We start from the raw sequence: 27,645 nt of genomic DNA on the forward strand, positions 1-27,645 counted from the left end.
GATTGTCTTATGAGGAAAGGTCAGACAGGCTTGTATCTGCTGGAGTTTAGTAAAGTAAGAAATTACAATTAAAATATATAAGATCACTAGGGGCCTTGACAGGACAGATGCAAAGAGGATGTTTCCTCAAAAGAATCTAGACCTAAAGTCACTGTTTAAAAATAAGGTGTCACCCATCTAAAACAGACACAAGGCAAAATGTTTCCCTACAGAGGGATGTGAAATTTTAGACCTTCTTAGACTTTCTTCCTAACATGGGCATGAAAGCAGAATCTTCGAACATTTTTCATGCATTCATAGATGTGCATAGACTCTTGCTCAGCAAGATGTGAAAGGTTATCAAGGATGGTAGGAATGTGAAGTTATGATGGCAATGAGATCAGCCATGATCTTATTAATTGGCAAAAGAGGCCGGAGGGGCAAAAAAGCCTACTTCAGAATCTCATTCATATAACTTTATAGAGGTTTATAAAATCATGAGGGGCATGGCGAGTAGACAATATCTTTTCCTTCGGGTAGGGGAGCCCAAAACTAGAGGGCATAGGTTTAAAGGCGAGAGGGGAAAGATTTAAAAGGGACCTAAGGGGCAACCTTTTCAGACAGAGGATGCTGTGTGTATGGAATGAGTTGCCAGAGGAAATGGTGGAGCTGGTACGATTACAACATTTAAAAGTCATCTGGATTGAAGAGTTGCTGGCAAACGGGACTAGATTAATTTAGGATATCTGATCGGCATGGATGAGTTGGACTGAAGGCTCGGTTTCCATGCTGTACAAGCTCTATGACTCTGTAACTAAAGACAGTCAGCATTTAAAAAAAAACAAGGCGAGTAGCTATTATTTTGCTTCTACTGCTTGAAGGGGTGGTGATGGCAGAGTCAGCCCTCTACAGGAGATTGGATAAATACACAAAAGGAAAATATGTACAGGGCTTTTGTGAAGACAAGGGGGCATCGAATTAATTGAACAGTATCACAAATTGGCACAGATACAACGGACTAAATGGCCTTTTGTTTTTATACAGAGAAGCAAAGAGAATTGAAGTGGAGTTGGAATATATTTTGTTTTATTTATTAATTGATATTTTTAGTAATTTTATATTTAATCATGACTGCTGTGCCTTACAAAGAAAACCAACTACTGTCATGTCAAGGCAACTTAGGATTAGAAATAATGATAATTGTTTTATTCTTCCATTACACTTTGTCAATCCACACCTTTATTTGTAAATGAGTTTTGAAAATAGGTTTTACAAATTTACTTTTTCTGATTGCAGTTATTGAGGTTAATCAGGTGGAGTGTTTAAACTGTTTTGTCAATAACATCAAAGAGCAAATAGTGTGCTTTTAGTATATTTGGCATTATAATCTAATGTATATTCTAGATCAGACAGTTGACTGGGGGGTTAAAGTAATTAGTAGTTACATTTATAAATCTGTACGTAATATTTGGTTTATAGTTGCCAGGTTGCAGGGTTTGAGCTATCGGGAGATGCTGAATAGATTGGGATTATTTCCCTAGAGCATCAGAGGCTGAGGGGTGACCTTATCGAGGTTTATAAAATCATGAGGGGCATGAATAGGATGAACTGTCAAGGTCTTTTCCCCAGGGTAGGGAGATTCAAAACTAGAAGGCATAGGTTTAAGGTGAGAGTGGAAAGACTTAAAAAGGGACCTGAGGATAACCTTTTCTACACAAAGGGTGTGGCATGGAATGAGCTCCCTTAGGAAGTAGTAGAGGCTGGTACAATTACAAACATTTAAAAGGCATCTGGATAGGTGTATGAATAGGAAGGGTTTCAAGGGATATGGGCCAAACATTGGCAAATGGGACTAGACTAATGTAGGATATCTAGTCAACATGGACTAGTTGAACCAAAGGATCTGCTTCTATGCTGTAGATCTGTACAAAGAAGGTTGGCTGTTTTCTGGAAGCAACACTGCAGAATGTTCATCCCTGCTCTTGCTCTCTGATGTCTTCTAGTATGATAATTCCACCACAGAAATTATATAATGCATTGATTGGAAACTGCTCAGTCTGAAATAGCTATAGGCAAAAACCCAGGCCTCCAAGGATACGCTTCACAATTGAGGGTTCAAGGCGCAGTATTAGTGTCACAACCTCTATGTAGAAAGGTACGGGTTGAAGTCCCACCGCCCCCGGATGTGCGCTGTAAGTCATCCGAAAACGTTGATTAATAAAAGGATACTTCATGATTTCCTGTTTCTAGCTGACTGTTGCTAAGTCTGGAGTATCGTGGTGGATGTGGCTCTCCAATGCATGTGGCAGCTTCAACTTTATGATAGACACAGAAAAACACAGAGGAAAGCAGTTTCTCAAACCAAAAGGTTTCAAAACATAATTAGAATCTGCGAGAAGACAAGTTTACTTGTTGGTACCAGACTCTCTCAAGTCATCAATGCTGACAACAAGATATGTGCACGAATTATCTAAATGCAGCTGTTGACAGACTTCAAACATCAATCTGGGAACAAAGAGGAAGAGGTCTAAGCAGCAAAATGAAAGACTGTAAGAAGCAATAGATCTTGACAGCTGTGCGCTATATGAGACTAGAAATGTGTGCCAACATCAGCTGAACAGCTCATCCATTTTCATCTGAGCTCCTTCTGAAGATCAGATGGCAGGAAGAAATATGAGATGACAAAAATATATGGTGTTGAGGTGCATACATGGGTTAACACGCCAAGCATCTCCACCATATTATGACATTCACAACTGGATTGAGATGGTCATGCAGTTGGAATCCTTGACCTTTGCTTACATTGTACATTGAACAGTACGGGCCCTCGATGTTGTGCCGACCTTTTCTCTTACTTTAAGACGTGACTAAGCTAAATAGCCTTCATTGTACAATCTTCCACATGCCTATCCAAGAGTCACTTAAAATGTCCCTCATGTATTACAGCTTGTCGGAATTCTGGACGTCTGATTTTTTGAGCCTGACGCAAATTTTTCCGTAGAAGTGCAGCCTACTTCAAAAGGTAAGTGCATATCAGGAGACAAAAATGCTCAGAAAATTCTGAGCCATTATTTGTTCAAAACTCAATGGTCTATGCTATCAATCCAATTTGCAATTGAAAAGGGAGGGCACAGGTCAGCCATGGCAGTGACCTATTTACTCACCATAACACATTGATGGTACAAACATAGTTCAATCTATCTTGAAGATTGAATAAGACATTCATAAAGCCAAAAGGACCCAAGTATATAGTTAAAACTTAGTTCATGGATTTTTTTTTAATACTGAAAGAAATTTTAAGTTTCAAGAAAAAACACATTTCATACTCTTGTAGTTCGAAATAGATAATAAATTTCCATACCTTCTGTACTCAGGCCAGGACTGGAGGTGAACTTAGCCACATCTACAATCTTCACTGCAAACTGCTGTCCTGTTTCTCTATTGATACAGCGTCGCACAACACTGAAAGGTCCCCTGAAATTGAAAGGCAAATCAAAAAATTTTTAGATATCCCACAGTTCTTTAAACAGTCAAAATTACATGCCACATTTCAGCTGTTCAGCAAATCACATAGGGCCAATGGACCAAAGCAACAGGATAAATTAGGGTTACAGAAATTCTCTCCCCGTAATATTATTCATAGCATTTTTACACATCTTCAAATCTAATTTGTAGTATATTTTCATATAAATTTAAATGACAGTTAAACTGGTCACATTCCCAACACTCAAGAACTGTATACTTCCTCTATTAAACTGTATACTTCACACTCCAGAGACAACAAAAGTGAATACAGTATCATTCCAATTGCTTTCATCAACATTTACTAGTTATGCACATACCAGATTCTAATCTGGCAAGCATTTTATCAGTAGTTATTTCAATATATTTGTTAATATTATCATCGTCCTTGAACATCAATTATTCTGATAGTTATTTGTGTTTGCTGCCCCCCATTCATTTGCAGCTATAAGAAAATGCAGAGATTTCAATTACAGAAACTGAAACATCTGAAACACATTCCAAAGTAAGATGAGTTGATTTGATCAATACTTGACTTACTTAATAAGGTAAACAATGACATTTCACTCTTTGTATAACTTTACATAATTTCCAGTTAATCACTCACTTATATGGCTGAATTTGGCAAAATAGGTAAGCAAGAAGTGAAATTTACATAATCTCCAACTTCATGTCTTTATGCATTTTTATGTACTTTTAAAAATTTTTGCTATTTTAGAAAGGGCAAAACAAATCCAATCTGGCCAACTATCTCATCAGTTTACTCTCAATAATCAGTAAAGTGATGGAAGATATCATCAGCAGTACTATCAAACAGCACTTGCTCAGCAATGACTTGCTCAACGGCACCTAGTTTGGGCACCTCCAGGGCAACTCTTTATCCGACCACATTACAGTCTTGATACAAATATAGATGGAAGAGCTGAAATCCTGAAGTGAGGCAAGAGTAACCACCCTCAACATCAAGGCTACACTTCATTAAATATTACATGAAGGCGACCCTGCAAAGCTGCAGTCAATGGAAACTGATGGTGTGACTGGGGGACTTTCACTCTCTGCTGGTTGGACTCATACCAAATGCAAAGGCCTGTCATCTCAATAGATCTCAGTAGGCACAAACATCTTCAGCTGTTTCACCTTCTCACCATAAGAAGTTCAGAAGGAGGAATATTCTGATGATTACACAATGTTCAGCTTCATTTGAGACTCCTCAGGTACTGATGGATACAGTCTCCAGATGCTGCAAGCCCTGGACAACATCCAAGGCTGAAAAGTGGTAAGTAACATTCATGCCATACAAATACCAGGCAAAGACCACCTCCAACAAGAGAGAATCAAACTAATTTCTTGATGTTCTACAGCACTACCACAGCAGATTCTCCCACCATTAGCACCCTAGAAATTACCACTGACCAGCAACTGAAATGGACTAGCCATTTAAATATAGCAGCTCCAAAAGCAGGTCAGAAACTAAGAACCCTGCAGTGGGTATCTCAGATTGTAACTCTCTAGAGGCTGGCCACCATCTACAAGACAAGTCAGGAGTGTGATGGACTATTCCCCACTTGTCTGGATAAGTACAACTCCAGCAAAACTCAAGCAAATGACTTGATTGACACCATATCTACTCCTTCCATCATTATTGTTCTGTACCAGCACTGTGTACCACCTACAACAATTTGCAGCAAATTCAGGAAAAATCCTTAGACACCACCTTCCAAAACCAGAAGCACTTCCAACGAGAAGGATAAGGGAGGCAGACAATGAAAATAGGAACATCTGCAGTTCCCCTCCAAGTCACCAATTATTCTTATTTGGAAATGTATTGTTGTTCCTTTACTCACACTGGATCAAAATCCTTGAACTCCCTCTCTCAAGGACATCGTGGATGTACCTCTAGCACATGGGCTGTAACTGTTTAAGAAAGCAGCTCACCACCACTTTTTCCAAGGGCAACTAGGCTTGGGTGACAAATGCTGACCCAACCAGCAATATCAACAGGTATCAATGCTGAATCCACTTTTGTTTGTCATTTATATAAATGATTCAGATGAGAATACAGAAGACACTAAGTACGAGGATGACACCAAAATTGGTAATATAGTGGACAGCAAAGAAGGTTAGCTAAGATCACAAAGAGATCCTAATCAATTGGGTCAATGAGCTGAAGAGTGGCAGACTCTTTAATTTGGATAAATGCAAGTTGTTGCACCTTGGTAAAAAGAACGAGAGCAGGATTTATACAATTAAAAGGGTCTTGAGTAGTGTTGTGGAACAGAGAGACCTAGGGGCTCAGGTACATAATTCTTAAAAGTTTGCATCACATATAGACAGAGTAGCTAAGACAACGTTTAGCACACTTGTCTTCACTGCGCAGGTGAAACTTTGATGGATGTGGAAGGCTCCTTTGGGGCCTTGGATGGTGGTGTGGGTGCAGGTTTTGCAATTCCTATGGTGGCAAGGGACGGTGCCAGGACAGGAGGGTGGGTTGTTGGGGGGCATGGACCTGACTGGGTAGTCACAGAGGGAACGGTCTTTGCGGAAAGCGGAAAGGGGTGGGGAGGGGAGTCAATGAAAGGTTAAAAATAAAATCAAAATTTACCATAAGGTAAAGCAAGTATAAGGTTACCATTTTTTCTTTATAGAGGCTAGATAAAATAAAAGGAGTTTAAAAAGGGATTTGAAAACTGCGTTAAAAAAATTACAAGAATACAGAGACTGAAAAGAACAGATTAGGCTGTGCCTCCATACCCTTACATGGATTACATTACAGACATCATATTTCAAAAACTGTACGCAGGCAAAAAAAATCAAATTATTTTTAGACATGCGGTTATGAGCTTTAACAAGCAACTTGTAAAGATTGAACAAAATGTTAACCACATTTACTGATTGTATAAAAATATAAAATAATCAGTTCTTAGTCAAAAGTTTCATCTCCTTCCAAAAATCTTTGCTTCGCTTTAATATTTCAAGAGCGCTAACCATTAGCTGAAGAAGGATTTTTTTCAGTCAAACCAGGTGCAATGTGTATGTCAGGATTCATCAGTGGGATTTAAGGTTTTTTTAAATTCATGAGAGGACAGTGTCGCTGGTTACATCAGCATTTACTGACTATTCCTGGTTTCCCTAGAGAAGGTGATGATGAACTGCCTTTTGAAATTGCAGTCCTTGGGTTGCAGTTATGCCAACAATGCTGCCAGGGAGGGATTTCCAAGGTTATGACCCAGTGACCATGATGGAGAAGCAAAATAATTCCAAGTCAGAATGATGTGAGACTCAGTGGGGAACTAGTGGTGTACCTATGCATCTGCTGTCCTTGTCCTTCCAGATGGTAGAAGGCATCTGGGTGAGTCACTGCAGTGTATCTTGCAGACAATACACACTGCTGCCACTGTGTAGGTGATGAGCGAAGGTGAATGTTGAATGTGTGCTGATCAGGCAATCTTTATTCTGGATATTGTCAAGCTTCACACATCCAATAAAGGGACAGCATTACATCACATTCCTGAATTGTACCTTGTAGGTGGTGAGTAGACCCTGGTAAACAAGAGATAAGTTCTCACTACAGAATTCCAAGAATCTGACATACTCCTGCAGACATGGTATTTATAAGGTTGGTCCAGTTCAGTTTCTGATCAATGGTAACGTCACCCAGGATGATAATATTGGGAGATTCAATAAGTGCAATTTCACCGAAACTCTGGGGGGGGGGGGGTGGGGGGGCGCGGCGCGGGAGGTGTTTCAACTCTCTTGTTGAAAATGGTTGCTTGGCATCTGTATGGTTCAAATGCTACTTTCTACGCATCAGCCCCAAACTTAGATGTTGTCCAGGTTGTGCTGGACATGATCATGGATTGGTTCAGAATTTGGAAAGCCATGAATAAATGCTGAATATTGCAGACAGTCAACAACAGCCCGTTCTAACCTTATATGATGATAAGGCATATTGGTAGTGGGCCTATCAAACTGAAAAGTGTGTGTGTGTGTCTGTGAGAGATAAACAGACAGACAAACACAGACAGACAGGGTGGGGGAAGAGCACCACAAAGGGGACGGGGAAAAGAAAGCGCAAGAGAGAGAAAGAGGGGAGAGGTGAAGAAGAGGGGTGAGAGGGGGGAGAAGAATGGGCAGAGGAGAACACAGGGCAGAAGGAGGAGAACTGGGGAGGGGGATGGAGGAGAGAGAAGGGTGGACAGGAGAAGAGTGGATGAGGAATGTGAAAAGAGAGACGGGGGAGGGTGAGAGGGAAAGGTAGTGATGGTTTATAACCCGAGGCTTCCCATCCCTCAGGTGAGTGGGGAGGTTGGAAAAGGTGGTGCTTATGCTGAAGGGTGTGTGCATGAGTGTGGTTGGTTGGTTGGTAGTCCGGGGGGGGGGGGGGGTGGGGAGTAGAAAGAGATGGGCAGGGGGGAAGAGAGTAGAAAGAGGTGGGCAGGAATGTGGAAAGACAAGAACAGATGGATGGAAATGGAGCCCAGACAGAGATATATGAAAGGGCTGGCTAAACATGGAGATTATAGATCACATCTCATTCCTTCAGGAAGAAGAGAAGCAGAATAAGTAATAATACAACCTAAGAGTAGGAGGAAAATGGGGAAGCTGTACTTAAAAACACCCTTATATAAATGTGAGAAATGTCTAGGAGCAGATGAGAATGGGTGACCGTGCTAAAAGCAACCCATTTGATAACAGAACTGGGTGTGGCATGAATAAAAGATGGAGAGGTTGATAAGGACAATCTTTCATGATAATCTCAGCTGCTACAGGAATTGAACCCATGTTGTTGGATTCACTGTATTGCAAACTAGCAATCCAGCTAACTGAGCTAATCAACTCCATGGTATATTAGTAGGTAGTGGGATGCTGCCACATTCCTTAACTGGATTTAAACATATACTTGCACAGCCAGTAGTGAGACATGACAAGAAGTTCATCATAACAAGATGTAGTTGATTTAGGTCCAAATACATAACTTGGGGGAACAATGTTTCTGGTCAATGGTAACCCCCAGGATATTGATGGTGATGGCAACAACATTGAAATCAAGAGATGGTGGCTAGATTGTGTCTTTATTGGAGGTGGTCATTGCCTAGCATTTACATTGGTTAAACGTTGCTTTGACATTTTCAGCCCAAGCCTGAATATTGTTCAGGTCTTCTTGCATTTGAAAATGGGCTGCTGCCGAACATTGGCTAACATCCCATTTCTGACCTTATGATAGAAGGAAAGTAATTGATGAAGCAGCTGAAGTTGATTGGGCCAAGGACACAACTCTGAGGAACTTCTACAGAAATTTCCTGGACCTGAAATGACTGAGCTCCAACAACCATAATTCATCTATGTGCCAAGTATGACTCTAACCAGCGGAGAGTTTGCCCTTGATTCTTATTGATTCCAGTTTTGCTAGGGGTTCTTGTTTCACACAGTCAAATGTGGCCTTGATGCAAAGGGCTGGCACTCTCGCATCACCTCTGGTGTTTAGCTTTCAAGGCTGTAAAGAGGTCAAGAGCTGAGTGGTCCTAATGGAATCCAAACTGCATATCAGTGTGCAGGTTTTGCTAATAAAATACAATAATGGTAGCTTTTTTAAAAAACAACAATTACATAGAAATTACAACCAGCAACGAACAGTGGAGCAAAGTGTATCCTTCACACTACCATTTTCCAAAGTCTCCTGCTGAAATGTTCTTAGAAGGCATTGTTCTCCTCTTTCCTTCAATTACCTTCCTAATCTATTCTTAAACATTGACATTGTTGCTGATTGAAGATGAGAGTCTTTGCAGACTCCTAATCCTTCATGTAAAAACCTTTCTCCTGCTACATTTCTAAACTCTTACATTTAGTGTTATTTTCATTTATGCATCTCAATCTAGATTGTTTCCACTGGTCGAAGTGTTTCTATCAAGTCTCTAATACACCCTCAAAGATTTTACAAACCTCTATCAAATCTTTTTCTATTTTCTTTGAACTTTTTAAAGACTTATTATCACCTGGTTTCAGCCTGCCTGAAAAGGACCAGAGTAACACAAACAGCACACATCACTATATAAAGGTTTCATGCGAAATCCAAACCAACTGTTGACTTCGACATGCTGACATAGCAACAATGAAGAAATGGTAAAACATGAATACTTACCTATAATAGCATGGGAGCAGCTGTGACAAATGACCTGCCTCTACTTTCTAGAAATTTTATTTTATACAGATAGCTATTGCATTTGGACTTTTAGACTCTTTACATTTGCCAGAAATGTGGCACAGAAACAGCTGTTTCCAATAAACTTTATCCAATTAAGATGCACTTTTAAATGTAGTAAAAGCAAAATACTGCAGATGCAAGAAACCTGCAACAAGTCCTGTTTGAACTCAAGTGATATTGGACTCTCTCCACAGATGTGCCAGACCTATTGAGTCTTTCCAGCTTTGCTATGTACTTTGTGTTGTGAACCCAAACCACCAAAACCATCTGGTTTTCTCAAACAAAAAAAGTTAGTTCAAGATTAATGCGTTATTATTTTGAAATTTAACAACTGGCCATAAGACACTCAAGATTTCTTGAAATTATATTTACCCTATGCTATGTAAAAAAAATCTTCAAGAGTTCGGTGTAAGTATCAGAATTGCATCTTAAAGCACAAACAAAGTTAAAAAATGGTCCATCATGTCAAAGAAACGGGAAATGGGCAAGAGGTGCAGCCATACTTAAAGACTACTGCATTGTAAGAGATACCTTTTGGGTGTGATATTAAAATAAAGCCCTGACTGCCCTCTAAAATAAAAAGTAAAGCAGCACATAATCCCGTTTAAAATCCAAGAGTATGGTAATTAAGGAGGGCTGTCAGGGTGGTGCATTTGTATACACTGGAAGTGACATATATTATGAACAGAGCTTTGATTTTTTTTGTAGACAGGAAGAATTACACACTTTTTTGTTGACTTGTGGAATGTGGGCATTATGGACTGAGCCAATATTTATTTCCCATTGCTAGTTTCCTTGAGAAGGTGGCAATAAGCTGCCTACTTGAACTGTTCCAGTCCACATGCTGTAGGTAGACCCATGATTCCATAAGGGAGAGAATTCCAAGGATTTTGACCCAGTGATGTTTCAATTCAACAAAACACATTATAGCAATGCACATACACATAATTCTATTGGGTGATTTTGCATTTGCAGAATTGTAACTGCAGATACATTCTATTTTGTTCAAAAAGCACAAAAATCTGCAGGCAGTAAATGCAAGCAGTCAATTCATGTAACATTTTATAAATTCCTACTTTGGAAACAAAACTAGTCTGGCTCAAGATTGGGATACAACCAGACTCTAACGTCACACCTTTAATACATTGTCTGAACAGAGATGCCACTTTTAAAAAAAAACCTTAAGTTATTTCAAGAAAAAATTAATAGCAATCCAGATTTGTTCAATATATTGTTTCAGTTGCATGCATGATATTGTAATCTTTTACAATAAATTCTGTGTCTTATTATCCTGCTCCACAGCTACCTGAAGGAGCAGCGCTCCGAAAGCCAGTACTTCCAAATAAACCTGTTGGTCCTTAACCTGGTGTTGAGAGATTTTTTAACTTTGTTTAATTCAATGCATTCATTTTATAGGCACATTATGTGTCTTTCTTTATTTTTTTTCTCTAGGTGGCTATATTTAATGAATATGGAAAGAAAAAACTAATGTCAACTGTAATCAAAGTCATCATTAGTCACCAATAACAGATGCTTGAATTTCATTTTGCCTTTTGCAAATGTCCTATAAATATAGAAAATCAAATCATTTACATCATTATACTTTAATTAGTGCAAATGTTTCACCTTCAGATTTTAGCATTTAGAAAATTACATATCTAATAAACAATTGGAAGATTCATGCCATTGTTTTCAGCTCTAAACTCTGCTAGTTCCATCCCTCTCCCGCACCACAGTCTGAAATTAAACTAATCCGTGTGAAACTTGATAACACATTTGATCCAGAAATGAGCTTCAGACTTCATAATTGCATCATAAAAAACACAAGTTTTCAGTTGACTGCTCTTTCCTCAGCTCATCCTTTGCTGAAATTCTCTTGACTTGACTAATTTCAATGCACTGTTGGCTGGATTCTCAGTTCTCAGAACTGTTCTGAGGAAGGATCAATGGACCCCAAACATTAACTCTGATTTCTCTCCACAGACCTGCTGAACTTTTCCAGCAATTTCTGTTTTTGTTTTACAGCACCTGCAGTTTTTTCTTTTTTTTAAAAAAGTAAAAGTAATTGAGCCCATTGTGTCTGTCTGCCATTCAATGAGACGACAGCTGATCCGATATTCCTCAACTCCACTTTCCTGCTTTTTCCCAAAGAACCACTGATTCCTTTATTGAATAAAAGTTTTTCTATCTCAAACTTCAATATACATTTATAGACCTTCCTCTATAACCCTCTGTGGTAAAGAATTATCCAAAATCTCAATCCTCAGAAGTAATTTCAGCTCGTCAATCTTGAAAGTGCAACCTCTCATCCTGATATTGTGCACTGTGGTCCTAGACTTTCCCACAAGCAGAAATAACTTCCTTGTATCCAACGTGCAAAGTTTCTAAGCATCTTCTATGTTTAAAAAAGGCGCTTCTCATTCTCTAAATTACGAGTACAGACCCAATCTACACAACCTCTCCTTATACGACGGTCCCTCAACAACTGGGATCAGCCCACTGAAGCTTTTCTACTATTACGTCTTTCCTTAAATAAAAGGCCCAAAATTGTTCATAATATTCCAGCTGTGGTTTGACTAGTGCCTTACATAGTTTTAGCAAGAGTTCCTCATTTTTATATTTCTCCCCTTGAAATGAAGGCCAATATTCCATTTGCGTTCCCTCTTAGCTGGATGCACATTCAGAGAAACTTTTGCATAAGGACTCCCAAAACCCTGTTTTGTAGCTTTCTACAGTCTTTCTCCATTTAAAGAATATTCAACACCTCTACTCTTCATACCAAAATGAACAATCTCACTTTTCCCACATTACATTTTATTTGCCAAGTTTTCTGTTCACCTGCATAACCTGTCTGGATCCCTCTGCAGACTTGGTGTGATCCTCACCACTTGCCTTCCCACCTATATTGCATCTGCACGCTTGGTTATAGTACATTCACTTTTCTCACTCAAGTCATTTATATTGTAAATAATGGCTGCACTGATGTCTGTGGCATTTCACTAGTTACAGATTGCCATTCCTGAAAAACCCCTCTTTTTCCCCTAAATCTCTGCCTTTAACCACCATCCTCCAGCCATGCTAATATATACTTTCTATACTTCATGGGTTCTAATCTTAAGAAGTATTCTAGCGTGTGGTACCTCATCAAATTACTTCTGAAAATCCAAATATATTACATCTATTATCGATCCCTGCTTTTGATCCCCTCAAAGAATTCTAATAATTTATCAGGCATGATATTCCCCCTCATGAAGTTATGCTGATGCTGCTTGATCACATGATGTGCTTCTGTGTCGTCACATACTCTATTATAGACTGTAGTATTCTCCCAATAATAGACTGGCTTTTTTTGTTGTGTCCTTCCCTTCCTAAATTAAGCTGTGACATTGGAAAATTGCCAATGTTCTGGGACATTTCCACAATCTAAAGTTTCTTGAAAGATTACGACTCAGTATAACCACCATCTTTGTAGTTGCCTCTTTTAATATCCTAGGATGCATCTCATCAAGTCCAGGATATTTAGTAAGCCTTTGCCCCATCAGTTTAGGTAGTCATAGTTATTGTATTTGTTTCCTCGCCTCTATGTGTCCCTGGATTGCTTCATAATTTTGCAATGCTACAGGTGTCTTCTACAGTGAAGACTGATGTAAAGTATTTATTCAACTTCCTGGTTCCCATCATTCCCACAGTCTCATTTTCTAAGGGCCTGTGTTAACCTTGACCTTCTCTATTCATATATTTAAAGAAGTTCTTGCTGTCTGTCTTAACATATACTGGCAAGTATATCTTCAACATTTATCTTCACCCTCTATTTTTGGTTCTTCTATTGTAATTTTTAAAATTCATACCCAAGATAACAATGAAATAGTTAGGGTGTGGAATACACTGCCAGAAAAAAATATGGAGCTAGGTTAAATTGAGGAATTCAAGAGGGTGTTGCATGCTTATTTGGACAGAAATAGTGCACAAAGGTATGGAGGAAAAATGAGATTTGGCAGTAGGTAATGCTGTCTGTTGAAAATCTGGTGCAGGCATGATGGACTGAATATTCGACGTTTCGGGCATAAGCCCTTCTTCAGGATTATGCCCGAAACGTCGAATCTCCTGTTCCTTGGATGCTGCCTGACCTGCTGCGCTTTTCCAGCAACACATTTTCAGCTCTGATCTCCAGCATCTGCAGACCTCACTTTCTCCTGATGAACTGAATAGTCTGTTTGCACCAAAACAATCTTAAGATTCTGTGAACAGTGACAAAAGCAGAGTGGACTAAGAAATTGATGCATGCTAACATGCACATAAAACAATTTCTCATCATGACACAAGAAACTGCGTAGAACTAGCTGTAAAGAAAATTAGGGGTTATTCAGACACCATCAGGCTAGTTTAGATTTCAAATTTTTCTACAAGGTAAAAAATTCCAGTCCCCTACCTTCCAGCATTGTCTCTTATTGCTCCTTTAATTTCCACATCTTTGTGAAAAAGATTCTCTCTGACTCTCAGGTATATCAACAGAAAGAACCCTTCTGTTCCAATGCCATTCCTTTCCTGTTCAAACAATAACACTCTCTCAAAAGGCCTAACTCTCAAACTTATCAGTCCACTTTAAATAATATCTAACATTAGTTTTTTTTTCAAGTCCTAAAGCAAGTTATTCATAGTTATTAACCATGCCCATTTCTGCCTAATTTATGTTCAGATCCCAAAGGCTGACATTAATTGCATAGCAAGTATTATTGGAAGTCAGTACCAGTATCTGGGATTGTGATCATGGGAGAACACCTCAGTGTCTGTTCAATTTTTCTACAGTTTTCAATGTAGTCAGTTGTGAGATTTTCTTTCATCATTCCCCTACCATTAAGTGTGGTTCAATCCTTGCATGTTTCTACATCTAAATGTTCAAAACATTTTGGATACAAACTCCGTTAATAGATTCTCTTCCCACTTCAAGTTCTCCAGATGCTCCAAAGCACCCATCAAGGAAAATGTAGGGAGTGATGGATTCTCAGAGGAATGTAGCACAAACAGCCAAGTTTCTGGTATTGAGAATGGCTCTAATGCAAGAGGGGTACATCAGGTTCCAAGAAATCAATTGTGTTAGGGGATTCTCTAGTCCAAGGCACAGACAGACATTTCTGTGCCTAGTAACGAGAAATAAGAATGGTGTGTTACATCCCTGGCGCCAGGATCAAGGATGTCTCAGACAGGGTGCAGAATGTTCTCATGGGAGAAAAGGGTCCAGCAGGAGATCATTGTATACATTGGAACCAACAACATAGGAAGGGAAAAGGATGAGATTCTGAAGGGAGAATATAGATATGATTTAGAATATAGATATTAAGGCAGAAATTTTAAAATAAAAGGCCTTTGAGGGTAGTAATATCTGGATTATTCCCGGTACTACGAGCTAATAGGGTAGGAATAGGAGGATAGAGTAGATGAATGCATGGCTGAGGAGCTGGTGTATGGGAGAAAAATTGACATTTTTGGATCACTGGAATCTCTTCTGGGGTAGAAGTAATCTGCATAAGGAGGACAGAATGCACCTGAATTGGAAGGGAGATTTGCAAGAGCTGCTTGGGAGGATTTAAACTAGTAAGGTGGGGGGGGGCGGGGGAAGTGGGGTGTGTTGGGAGGAGAGAGGTAAATCTGAGACTGGTACAGTTGAGAAAAGAAGCGAGTCAAACAGTCAGGGCAGGCAGGAACAAAGCAGAGAACAAGATAGGACTGATAAATTAAACTGCGTTTATTTCAATGCAAGAGGCCTAACAGGGAAGGCAGACAAATTCAGGGCATGGTTAGGAACATGGGACTGGGATATCATAACAATTACGGAGATGTGGCTCAGAGACGGACAGGACTGGCAGCTTAATGTTCCGGGATACTAATGCTACAGGAAGACAGAAAGGGAGGCAAGACAGGAGGGGAAGAGGAGTTTTTGATAAGGGATAATGTTACAGCTGTACTGAGGAAGGATATGCCTGGAAATACATACAGGGAAGTTATTTGGGTGAAACTGAGAAATAAGCATGGGATGATCACCTTATTAGGGCTGTATTACAGACCCCCTAATACTCAGCAGGAAATGGAGAAAAAAACTTGTAAGGAAATTTCAGTTATCTGTATGAAAAATAGGGTGGTTATGGTCAGGAATTTTAACATTCCAAACATAGATTGGGACTGCCATTGTGTTAAGGATTTAGAAGGAGAGGAATTTGTTAAGTGCGTACAAGAAACTTTTCTGATTCAGTATGTGGATGTACCTACTAGAGAAGGTGCAAAACTTGACCTACTCTTGGAAAATAAGGCAGGGCAGATGACTGAGGTGTCAGTGGGGGGAGCACTTTGGGTGACCATAATGCTATTAGATTTAAAAGTGTGATGGAAAAGGATTGACCAGATCTAAAAGTTGAAGTTCTAAACTGGAGGCAGGCTAACTTTGACACTATTAGGCAAGAACTTTCAAAAGTTGATTGGGGCAGATGCTCGCAGGAAAAAGGGACGCTGGAAAATGGGAAGCCTTCAGAAATGAGATAATGAGTGTCCAGAGATAGTATATTCCTGTGAGGGTGAAAAGAAAGGCTGGTAGGTGTAGGGAATGCTGAATGAGTTGCAAAATTGAGGGTTTGCTTAAGAAAAATAAGAAAGCATACATCAGGTATAGACAGGATAGATTGAGTGAATCCTTAGAAGAGTATAAAGGCAGTAGGAGTCTACTTAAGAGGGAAATTCAGAAGGACAAAAAAAGGAGACATGAGATAGGTTCGGCAAGTAGAGTTAAGGAGAATCTGAAAGGTTTTTATAAATACATTAAGGACAAAAGGATAACCAAAGGAGAGAATAGAACCCCTCAAAGATCAGCAAGACAACCTTTGTGTGGAGCCGCAGGAGATGGCGGAGATACTAAATAAATATTTTGCATCAGTGTTTACTGGAGAGAAGAACATGGAAGATATAGAATGTAGGGAAATAGATGGTGACACCTTGAAAAATGTCCAAATTACAGAGGAGAAGTGCTGAATGTCGTAAAACACATAAAAGTGGATAAATCCCCAGCACCTGATCAGGTGTATCCTCGAACTCTGTGAGAAGCTAGAGAAGTGATTAGTCACAGGTGAGGTGCTTTGGTGTTAAGGACAAGACAGGGAACCATAGCCCGGTGAGCATGACATTGGTGGTGGACAAGTTGTTGGAAGGAATCCTGAGGGACAGAATGTACATGTATTTGGAAAGGCAAGGACTGATTAGAGATAGTCAACATGGCTTTGTGCATGGGAAATCACGTCTCACAAACGATTGAGTTTTTTTGAAGTAGTAACAAAGACGATTGATGAAGGCAGAGCGGTAGACGTGATCTATATGGACTTCAGTAAGGCATTCAACAAGATTCCCCATGGGAGACTGGTTAGCAAGGTTAACGTGCATGGAATACAGGGAGAACTAGCTCGAAGGAGAAGACAGAAGGTGGTGTTGATGGTGGTGGTAGAGGGTTGTTTTTCAGACCGGAGGGCTCTGACCAGTGGAGTGCCACAAGGATCGGCACTTGGTCCACTAGATTTCCCCACAGGATGAAATATTCTCCTAGCAAATACTCTGAAGTCCCTTCAAGATTCTTATAACTTTCCAAAAAAATCACCTCTAATTCTTCTAAACTCCAATGAGTATAGACAAATTGTTCAACCTTTCCTCAAAAGACAAGTCCTTCTTTCAAGCAAACTTCACTAAACTCCTTCTTTAAATAAAGAAACCAAAACTGCACACAGTGCAATTATTTACTTTCATATTTTCAGCAAATTTGATTCCAATACACCTGGTCTCTTCATTCCAATAATTTACGTCAGTAGATTGTAAACACATAAGACCCAGCACCGACACTTGCAGTACCTCACTAGTTAGTTTACCAACTTGAAAATTATTCATTTATCTCAAATCCATTTCCAGTTACTCAGCAAGTCCTCTACGTACGCTAATATTATCACCCAAACACCGTGAGTTCTTATTTTGCATAGTAACCGGTTATGCAGCAACTTATCAAATTCTTTTTTGAAAGTCAAATATACTACATCTACAGTGAATACATCAAACATTTCTCTTCCATCCATTCCATCAAAGAACTTGAACGAATCTTCCAAGGACCATTTAAAATCAAACAAAAATACTGCTAATTCTGCTTGATTACTTTATCATTTTTTAAAATGTCTTGTACTACTATGTCCTTAGTACTGGATGCCAGCATTTTGCCAATACCAGATGTTAGGATAATTGGTCTATAGTTTACTGTTTATGCCTGCCTGCTTCAGAGATAGAGCGATTATATTTGTTAAAAAAAATGGCAGAATTTATTAAAATACCTTTTCTGCAGAGTCTCGTCTCTCAAGTCTGTTTATTGGAGAGCCAGAGTCAGATATACGGCATGGAAACAGATCCTTTGGTCCAACTCATCCATGTGGACCAGCTATCCCAACCTAATCTAGTCCCATTTGCCAGCACTTGGCCCATATCCTTCTAAATCCTTCTTATTCATAGACCCATCCAGACACCTTTTAAATGTTGCAATTGTACCAGCCTCTACCACTACCTCTGGAGATAGGGAAAAGATAGGCAATAAGAAAACAGCAGCCAAATGAAGAAAATCAAGTGTCAAGAGTGTGGTGCTGGAAAAGCACAGCAGGTCAGGCAGCATCCGAGGGACAGGAGAATAGACATTTCGGGTATAAGCCTTTCAACAGGAAGGCTTCCTGTTGAAGGGCTTATGCCCGAATCACCTATTCTCCTAGTCCTAGGTTGCTGCCTTACCTGCTGTGCTTTTCTAGCACCACACACTCGACTGATGTCCAACATCTGCAGTCCTCACTTTATAAAAATCACGTGTCATGGTCTCTGTTCAAAATAACAAATAGTGTGAGGAAAGCGATTTCGATTTCTGAAAAGTAAATCGGGCAGAATGCTAGAAGATGCACCTAACCATATATTATTCATTTTTGAATCACACTTAGTATTGTTCAGGAGCCTGCTCCTAACTTTCTGTCAATATTGCTCTTAACTAGCAAATGGGAAGTGTAATACTGTGATTCCTTCCTTTTGGGGAGATATCAGAGTTTCTTGGGCTTCAGAACAGAATTTAGCGATTTGTAGGATGCATCAAACCTGTTTATGACCACATGGTGGCACCACTGGACATGTTGTACTCCAAATTATGCCATTATTTTAAAAACAGGGATGCAAACTTCATCTGTTGGACATAATTTGTGTGAATGTTTCATATACGTCTATCTTTTAATGAAATGTGTTCATTAGTAAAAGTTGCAAAATACATTTTTTAAACATTGGATTAGCTGGTGAAGCTGCTTAATAAGGAATAGTGAACACTAGCACACCAATATAATAAGGCTTACCAAGTATTGATTGGAATCTAGCTTGCTTCATTTCAAATTTGACAGAGGATGGTAGAACCAAAAAAAAATCAATAGTTCTTGGTCTCTTAAAATGTTAATCATGTTTGTGTCAGACTTTTTTTTGCTAGATACTTTCATACTAATAACATGATTCACAGCTACTACTACCTTTCTACAAAAATATTTGATATACCATTGATACTTATAACCTCAAAACCCACAACTTTATAGGTTTTAGTTTTTCAATTATTCCAAAGGTCTGGGAATGTTAAACATTTTAGGAAACATGGAAAAAAAATTTAGAAATGCATTGCAACATAACTGAATAATAAACAAATTGATTTGTATTTATACAAAAAAACAAATTTGCATTTACACGGTACCTTTTGCCTTCTTAACCAAAGCAATCACAGGCAATGAACTAATTTTGAAGCAAAGTCACTTAAATAGCCAACCTTAATTTGAATACAGATCGCACAACTATTAATGTAAATGGTCATTTAATCTGCTGTGTGTTTGAATGAGCAACAAATACAGTGATCCTAATGTACACAAACTCCTTAGCTCTCCAAACAGTGCCTGGGAAGGATAGTTGGGGAAACACACTAAATAATGTGGGTGCTAACCGTAGACGATACTATTTTTTTCCCTCAATGAGCTTTTAAACGAAGGACCTTTGGCCGTTCCCACACATTCAACTGGAAATTACAGGTAATGTGACATATCGTCTAGAAAAGAGATTGCTCTAATTTTTCTCATTATTATTTCCTTAATCTAGATAACCTAAAGCACATTAATTGATTATTCACCTTGCTGATTTTTGTGGTACTATACTCCCATATTCATGCATCTAATGATGAGCACTTCAAAGTACTGCACTTAAGTTGCGTGAAAGAGTTTGGCCAGTCTCAGACAGGTTTTAGCAATTATTTTTCCAAAATAATAAATGGCTTGAAAACAAAGAAGAACTGTATAATATTTTGCTACATTTCTTTCCAATGTTGAACTGTCACTTTCCCATGAACATTTGTTCTTAATCCTATGAAGTATTTTTATAAGGTCATGTGTAATAAACACGTCATTACGTCATTAATATGGAAAGATTATCATTTTGAAAATTGGTCCTGCAAGTACATAATAGTACATGTTCAGACAAGTCCACTGGTGGCTGATCCATTTCTTAATTGGAATCCAAAACCTAGATGAAGTAAGCAGGCACCATTAATCAAAGTGACAGGGAGAAAAGGCCGTTGGTGGAAGTGTCACATCAGAAATCTCCCAATACATCCTAAAGATTAACTATTAAATATTGCAACAACCTGGAAACACAGAATGCACGTGGTCCTTTGGCGACAAAAATATTAAGTTCGCAGCTGAAGAAAATTAAAATTGAAGACGAATAGATGGAAGAGAAATGCAGTAATAATACAAAAATAGAGAACCAAAAAAAAGTACCTTTGCAGAATGTCATGCAACAAAATTATGAGTCCATTTTGAAAAATAAATTTCACCAATTATTGACAAAACTGCAGTAACACTGAGCACTAACGCAAGAAATTATAAATATCAGGAGACTGATAAGCTGGGGATCTTTTCTCTACAGTACGCTATCAGAGATTGATGGAGGGAGGGTAGGTGGAGGCTCTAGTAGAGCAGTCACACTGCCATAATTCAGTTCAGCTCGCTAGTCTGTTTGTATGACAGACTCAAAGTACTGATGTAACATTTGCATTGATACTTTAAAATGTGACTGAAATGTTGGCAGGGTGGGTGGGTGGGATAAAATCCTAAAGCAATTGCACCATTAACACGCATTATTTTACTTGAAAAGGTGATATCTACTCTCACAGCTTCACCCTACTTTTTATGATTAACCTGTCAGACTCATCCTAATCATCAGTGACAACCAAGTAATGGCAATATAGTGTCAAGTCAGGGTAGTATGTGACTTGGAGGGAATATTGCAGATATTGTTCTCATGCATCTCGTCTTTCTAGATGACACCTATCGTGAGTTTGGAAGGCAAGTTCAACAGATCCTTGGTGACTTGCTGGAGTGCACCTTAGACGTGCCATGTTATATTAGTGATGGAGGAATTAAACTTTTAATGCAGCACATGGGGTGCCAATCAAGCAAACTTCTTTGCCCACAATGGTGTCAGGTTTCTTGGGTGGTGTTAGTATGCAAGGTTTGGGAAATCAGGAGTTGGTTAACCCACCTCCGAATTCCCAATTTCTGATTTCTTCTAGTTGCCACAGCATTTCATGGCTGATCCAGTGGTTTCTGGTCAATGGCTACCTCCAGGATGCTGATTATAGGGAAATTCAACAGTGGTAACAACAAGGAAGATGGTAAGATTCTCTCTTGTTGGAGATGGGTCATTGCTTGGCACGTGTGTCGTACAAATGTTAATTAATATTTATAAGTCCAAGCCTAGACATTGATTAGATCTTGCTGGGTATGGCACAGTGTGTTTCAATTTTCAATTCTTTAGAATTGTTAGCAAACTTCTTCACTTATGACCAGAGAGGAGGGAATGAAACAGATGACAGACTGCCAATTACCCCAATCTTCTTCCTTTATGGATAGGTATATCTGAAAGCAGTGAAGACTTTTTTCCAATTCTCACCAACCTCAGGTTTGGTAGACTTTCTCGATGCCACACAAAGGCAAATGCTCCCTTGATGTCAAGGACAGTCACTCTCACCATGCCTCTTGGATTCAGGGTCTTTTGTCCATGCTTGGATAAAGGCAGTAATTAAATCAGGAGCTGAGTAGTTCTAGCAGAACACAAACTGAGTGTCACTGAATAGGCTGGCTCTAAGTGCCACTTGATATAATCGATTATAACACCTTCCTTTACTTTACTGAGGATCGAGAGTAGATGAATGTGGGATTAACCAGTTGCATTGGATTTGTCCTGCTTTCTGTGGACAAGAAATGCCTAGGTAATTACATTAATAATTAGTAGAGTCCAAACTCGAAGGAAATTTGAAACAATGGCAGATAATTTAGTGGAGGCAAAGTCTTTATCATTTATTTTGAATTCAGAGAGTTTTCATTCCATCATGAAATTGTTCCCTGAAATTTTGCCACTTTGAGCTTTTCCAGTTCTTTTAGTACCTATAGAAGTGGCAGCAAAGAAACTTTAAACCCAACACAAACATTCCTGTCCATCTTTTCAGTAAAATGAACATATATTTTGAGCACAATGATATTGTGCATATCACAGAAGCCATGAAATGTAATTAATCATATAAAATTAAAGGTTTATGGGTTCATTGATCAGGGGAATAAACTGGCATTTCTATGGCTGTGCACATGACTCCAAGACACTATGTTACCTCCCTGGTGCCAGAGGCAAGGAAACCATAGAGTAGCTGCAGGAAATGTTTCCTGGGGAGCACCCAAAAATTGTGGCGCAAGTTGCTACCAACTATTTGGGTGGGAAAGGGGATGAGATCCTAAAAGCATATTTTAGGGTGATAGGAAGGAAATTGAAAACCAAGATTTCTAAAGCAGTCATCTCAATATTAATCTGGAGTCCCACATCCTATTATATAAATAGGAACATTGGGAGAAAGTGAGGTCTGCAAATGCTGGAGATCAGAGTTGAGAGTGTGGTGCCAGAAAAGCACAGCAGGTCAGGCAGCATCCAAGGAGCAGGAGAATCCATGTTTCGGGCCAGACTCTGGATGAAGAGCTCTGGCCCGAAATGCCAATTCTCCTGCTCCTTGGATGCTGCCTGACCTGCTGTGCTTTTCCAGCTACACATTCTCAAACAGGAACACTCAGCAATTGAAAATAGTGTGGAAGGGAGGGCATCAGATTCTGGGGGAGGTGGTAGTTGTATTAAGCCGACAATCTATACTCACACAGGGCCTGGATATATATCCTTACAGATGCTGTGAGAGTGCCAATGGATATCCTTTGCCAGTGTTGTTGGGGAGAATTTAAACTAGATTGGCGAGTTTGGAAACCGGAGATCTGATGCAGATAGGATAAATTCAAAACAGGGAACAGGAGACTGAAAATTAGTGAATGACTCAAAGAAAGCAACAAAACTACGAAGTGTGCAGCAAAGGAATTTTGGAGTGTTAAAAAGGCTTACATATAAATGCAAGCAGTATATTATGTAAAGGTGTTGAGTTGTGGGCATATATAAATTGCATGGCAGTACAACTGCTATAATGAAAACTGGGGCTTAAAGAGCAAAAATGGCAGCTCAGCATTCTTGGATATAGAACTTTTAAAAAGGATAAATGGTGGGATTAAAAGTGGGTGTGTGGTATTATTGGTTTAGGATCAACTGCAGCTGCAGGAGGGTTGATTCACTAAATGAATTACTTGAGGCTACAGGAGATCCTTGATTTACAAATGGTTAACTTACAAATAGTTGCACGCATGAATGTGATCTCATCCTGGAGTGTTAACATCCGAATGTTACCTGTACTTAAAATGTGGATACTTTATACTGCCCTGCATAAAAAGTTCCTACTTGCATACAAACTCGACTTGTAAACGGTTTTAAGAACAGAACCTATACGCAATCCAGGGATTTCCTTTATCTGGTCTCTGCTCAGAAATAAAAAGGCAGTCATTCTGCTAGGAGTGTAATACAGATACCCAAGTAGTAGGAGGGAGACAGAAAAGCAAATATGCAAGCAAATGTCTGAGTGCAATAATAATAGAACTCAAACAACCCGAATATCGACTGGAATAAGAAGAGTTTGAAAGGCGCAACAAGGCAGAAAATTTTTGAACTACTTATAAGAGGGCTTTTAGCTAGCACACAAATCCAATGGAGTGGGGATGAAATTCTAGATTTGGTCTTAGGCAATTAAACTGAGTAAGTGGGTGAAGTAGCAGTTGATGACCATTTTGGAAAGTGTGATTTTAATAATTAGATCTAGCATCAGGGAGAAGGACAAATATAGAAGTTGAGTAAAAATCTCTAAATGGAGGATGCAGAGATATTTGGTGAAAGTGTACTCAACACAGCTGCTATGAAGGAAAATGAGTGATAAATCATCGGGGAAGCATTCAAAAGTGAGATTCTATGGCCACATTGTAGGCATATCCCAAAAAAGAAAAAGGGTGGCACTTCCAAATCTAAAGCCACTTGACCATCCAGAAGCACGCATTGCAAGATAAAGCGAAAAAAAATGTTCATGACAGTGAAAAAAAGACTTAATACAGTAGAAAGCTTAGACACAAACAAAGAATTGAGGCAAAGTACAAAAACAAAACTGGGAAAGCACAAAAGACATGAAACAACACAGGCAGGTAAAAAATCACAGAAAATCCAAAAATGGTATATCATCACACTTAAAGCAAGGGGATAACGAAGGAAAGGATAGGGCTGTTCAGTGATGTGCATGGAAATCTATGCACGGATGCAGAAGTTCCAAGCAAATTTCTTAATAAGTACTTTGTCTCCATCTTCAGAAAGGAGATGGATAACGCAGACAATCTAGTTAAATAGAGTGAAATATTAGATTCAATTAGCAAAATGGAGAGACAGGCATCCTTGAAGGAAGATAAGTCACCAAGACAGGACAGATGGTATTCTAGTTAAAAAAGAAAGCCAGGGAGGAAATAATGAATGCTCCAAAAACCATTTTCCCATCTTCAGTAAAGTACCAGAGGATTGGATATATATGAACATAGTATAATTGTTTAAAAATGATGAGAGGGATAGGCCAAATAATTATAGGCCAGTCAATCCAGTGATCAGTGGTGAACAGATTATTAGAATTAATTCTGAGACACAGAATAAACGGTTACATAGAAAGGCAGGATAAATCAGGGGTAGTCAGAATGGTTTGATTAAGGGAAGAAAGTGAATTTCTTACTAACTCAACCAAAGGTTTTCAGGTAGTTTTGGGGAGGCAACATAGCAAGGGAAAATGTGTAATCATAGGCTCAGTAAGCTAACTGGGTGCCAGGCCACAAATAGTTTTTATGGCTTGAAAGAAATGGTGTTTCATATTTGTGAAGGTTGTTTCTGTTTGCAGCTCTTTATGAAGTGGTTTCCCCTTAAATTTTGGTTGCATTTCAGCCCCATGCTCCTGATCTACAGACACACACATAAGGAGGGAGTGTGTGAGGGCCTTCTCGTGGGTTTGTATGTGGGCCTGGCCATTAACAGGTCCAGGCAGGGAACCACAGAGGGGGGTCACTGCTCCTGCCTGCTCCGCTTTCATGATTACATCTGTGCTTAGGTGCCTCTTATGAGGGAGTACAATAAAAGCTTTTAGAGGCCAATGGGCACCACACTGGCTGAGGTGCACCATTTTGAAAAATATTACTTTTAATTTAGTAATTCTGTGTTTGGGTAACCATTAATTTGTCATTTTTTAAAAAAAGGTGCCCCAACAGCACCTGTTTAACTTTGTTTTGATTTCCTATTCAAAAAGATCAGGAAATACACAAAAAAAGTAGGGAACATTGAAACAAGTAGAGAAGTGGGATGATTTATAAGAATCCCCTTGCAGGGAGGTTTGCAAGTGCCACCTCAGGGACGGTTTAAACTAGTGTGGCATGGGGGTGGATGGGAGGGAACGAAAGCATTAAATCAGCATGTGGAGTTGTTGAGAAGGCAGAGGTTTAATAAGAAGTCTAATAGGAAGAATAGGTACTGCCAGGTTAATGATATCGATTCCCTGGGGTGGGGATTTCAGGACAAGAGGGTGAGAGGAAAGAGATTTTAAAACTACATGAGGGGCAATTTTTTTATACACAGAGTGGTTCCTGTGAGTGAACTTGCAGAGGAAATGGTGAATGTGGCTACAGTTACAACGTTTAGAAGACATTTAGAGAAGTACATGAACACGAAATATTTGGATGGATATGGACCAAGCATAGGCAGGTGGGGTTAGTTTAGTTTGAGATTGTAGTCAGCAGGACTGGTTGGACCGAAGGGCCTTTTTTTGATATATGACTGGTGGTCTAAAGCATATTGTCAATTCAAGGAGTATAACAGGCAAGGCAGATGAGCTGAGAGCCTAGATTAGTACATGAACTATGATGTCGTAGCTATTACTGAAATTTAGTTCAGAGAGAGGTAGGACTGACTCAACATTCCAGGGTTTACATTTTTCAGGCATGATAGGGATGTAAAAAGGATTGGGGAATTGCTTTGCTGATTAAAGAGAATGTTACAGCACTAAGAGAGAACATCTTTGAGAGTTGATCGGGCAAGCTGATGTATGAAGAAAGTTGCAGTCACTATGATGGAGTTATACTTTGGCTTCTAATAGCCAATAAGAGATATACGACTAGATATTTAAGCAGGATGGGGAACGATGTAAATAAAGTGTTGTTGTAATGAGCTATTTACACTTCCCTAATATTGACTGGCACTCCTTTAGTTTCAGGGGCTTAGATAGATAGAATTTGCATCTGGGAGGGATTCTTGAAACAACATGGATATAGTCCAACTTGGAAAGGGGCTGTACCAGACATTGTATAGGGGAATAAGCCTGGTGAGGTGATTCAAATTTCAGTGGGGAAACATTTTGGGAACAGTTAGCATAATTTTATAAGTGTGAAGATAGTTATGAATAAGGATAAGACTAACCATCAGGGGAAGTGCAAAATTGGGGAAGGCTTATTTATATCAGGAACTGGAGAAATTCTAGTGGAGACTGCTGTTTGAGAGTAAATTCACCTCCGATGTGTGGGAGTCTTTCAAAGGCCACTTTATCAGTGTACAGGACCAGCACACTCCCGCAAGGATGAAAGACACAGATGGCAAGGTTCTGGAACCCTGAATGATAAGAGGCATTGAGAGATTAGTCAAAAAGAAAAAGGAAGCATATATAAACTTCGGAAAGCAAATTGGACAATGCCCTTGAGAAATAAAAGAATCGGCAAAGAACTTAAACAAGGATTTTTGAGGCCTATGAAATATCCTTAGCAAGAAAGATTAAGGAGAATTCCAAGACATTTTAATACATAGATTAGCAGGAGGGTAATTATGGTAAGGAAAGGTCAACTCAAAAATAAAAGGAGGGAATGGGTGTGTGGAGGCAGAGGAAGTGGATGAGATCCTAGACTATTTTGCATTAATATTCATAGAGGAGGATATGGATGATGGTAAAGGGGTATTTTGATACTCTACAGCATGTTGATATTAGAATAGAATAGTATAGCAATTTATTGCCATGTGTATTTTTACAAAAAAATACAGAGTGAAAAATGTTCATGGTATTGGGTATCTTGAAAAATTTTCGTTCTCAAGGGCTGATGGAGTGTATACTAGGACATGACGGAGGCAAGGAAGGAGATTTCTGGGGCCTTGGCAGAGATCTTTAGCTTCTTCAGGCAAGGTGCCAGTACCCTGGAGAATAACCAATGCTGATTCTTTTGTTTTAAAAAAGAAAAGCAACAGGGATAATGCAGTACATTATAGGCTGCTGAGCTTTGCACCATTGATATGGAAATTACTGGAGAAGATTCTTTGGCATAGGATTAATTCATTTGGAAAAGGATGGATTTATTAGGAATAGTCAGCATAGCTCTGTACGGAGAGGTCTTGGCTCATAA

General features: G+C 39.2%; 1 protein-coding gene across 4 annotated transcripts in view; it reads right to left on the bottom strand.

The window, feature by feature from the left end:
• caska (calcium/calmodulin-dependent serine protein kinase a) overlaps positions 1-27,645 on the bottom strand; it is a 618,991-nt gene that overhangs the window by 495,680 nt on the left and 95,666 nt on the right. For all 4 annotated transcript variants that reach the window (XM_060833558.1, XM_060833557.1, XM_060833556.1 and 1 more), the window contains exon 2: positions 3,341-3,453. In XM_060833558.1, the coding sequence (XP_060689541.1) occupies positions 3,341-3,453 (113 nt within the window). The remainder of the gene's footprint in view (positions 1-3,340; positions 3,454-27,645) is intronic.

Source organism: Hemiscyllium ocellatum, chromosome 12, assembly GCF_020745735.1.
Source record: "Hemiscyllium ocellatum isolate sHemOce1 chromosome 12, sHemOce1.pat.X.cur, whole genome shotgun sequence".
In the NCBI taxonomy this organism is placed as follows: domain Eukaryota; kingdom Metazoa; phylum Chordata; class Chondrichthyes; order Orectolobiformes; family Hemiscylliidae; genus Hemiscyllium; species Hemiscyllium ocellatum.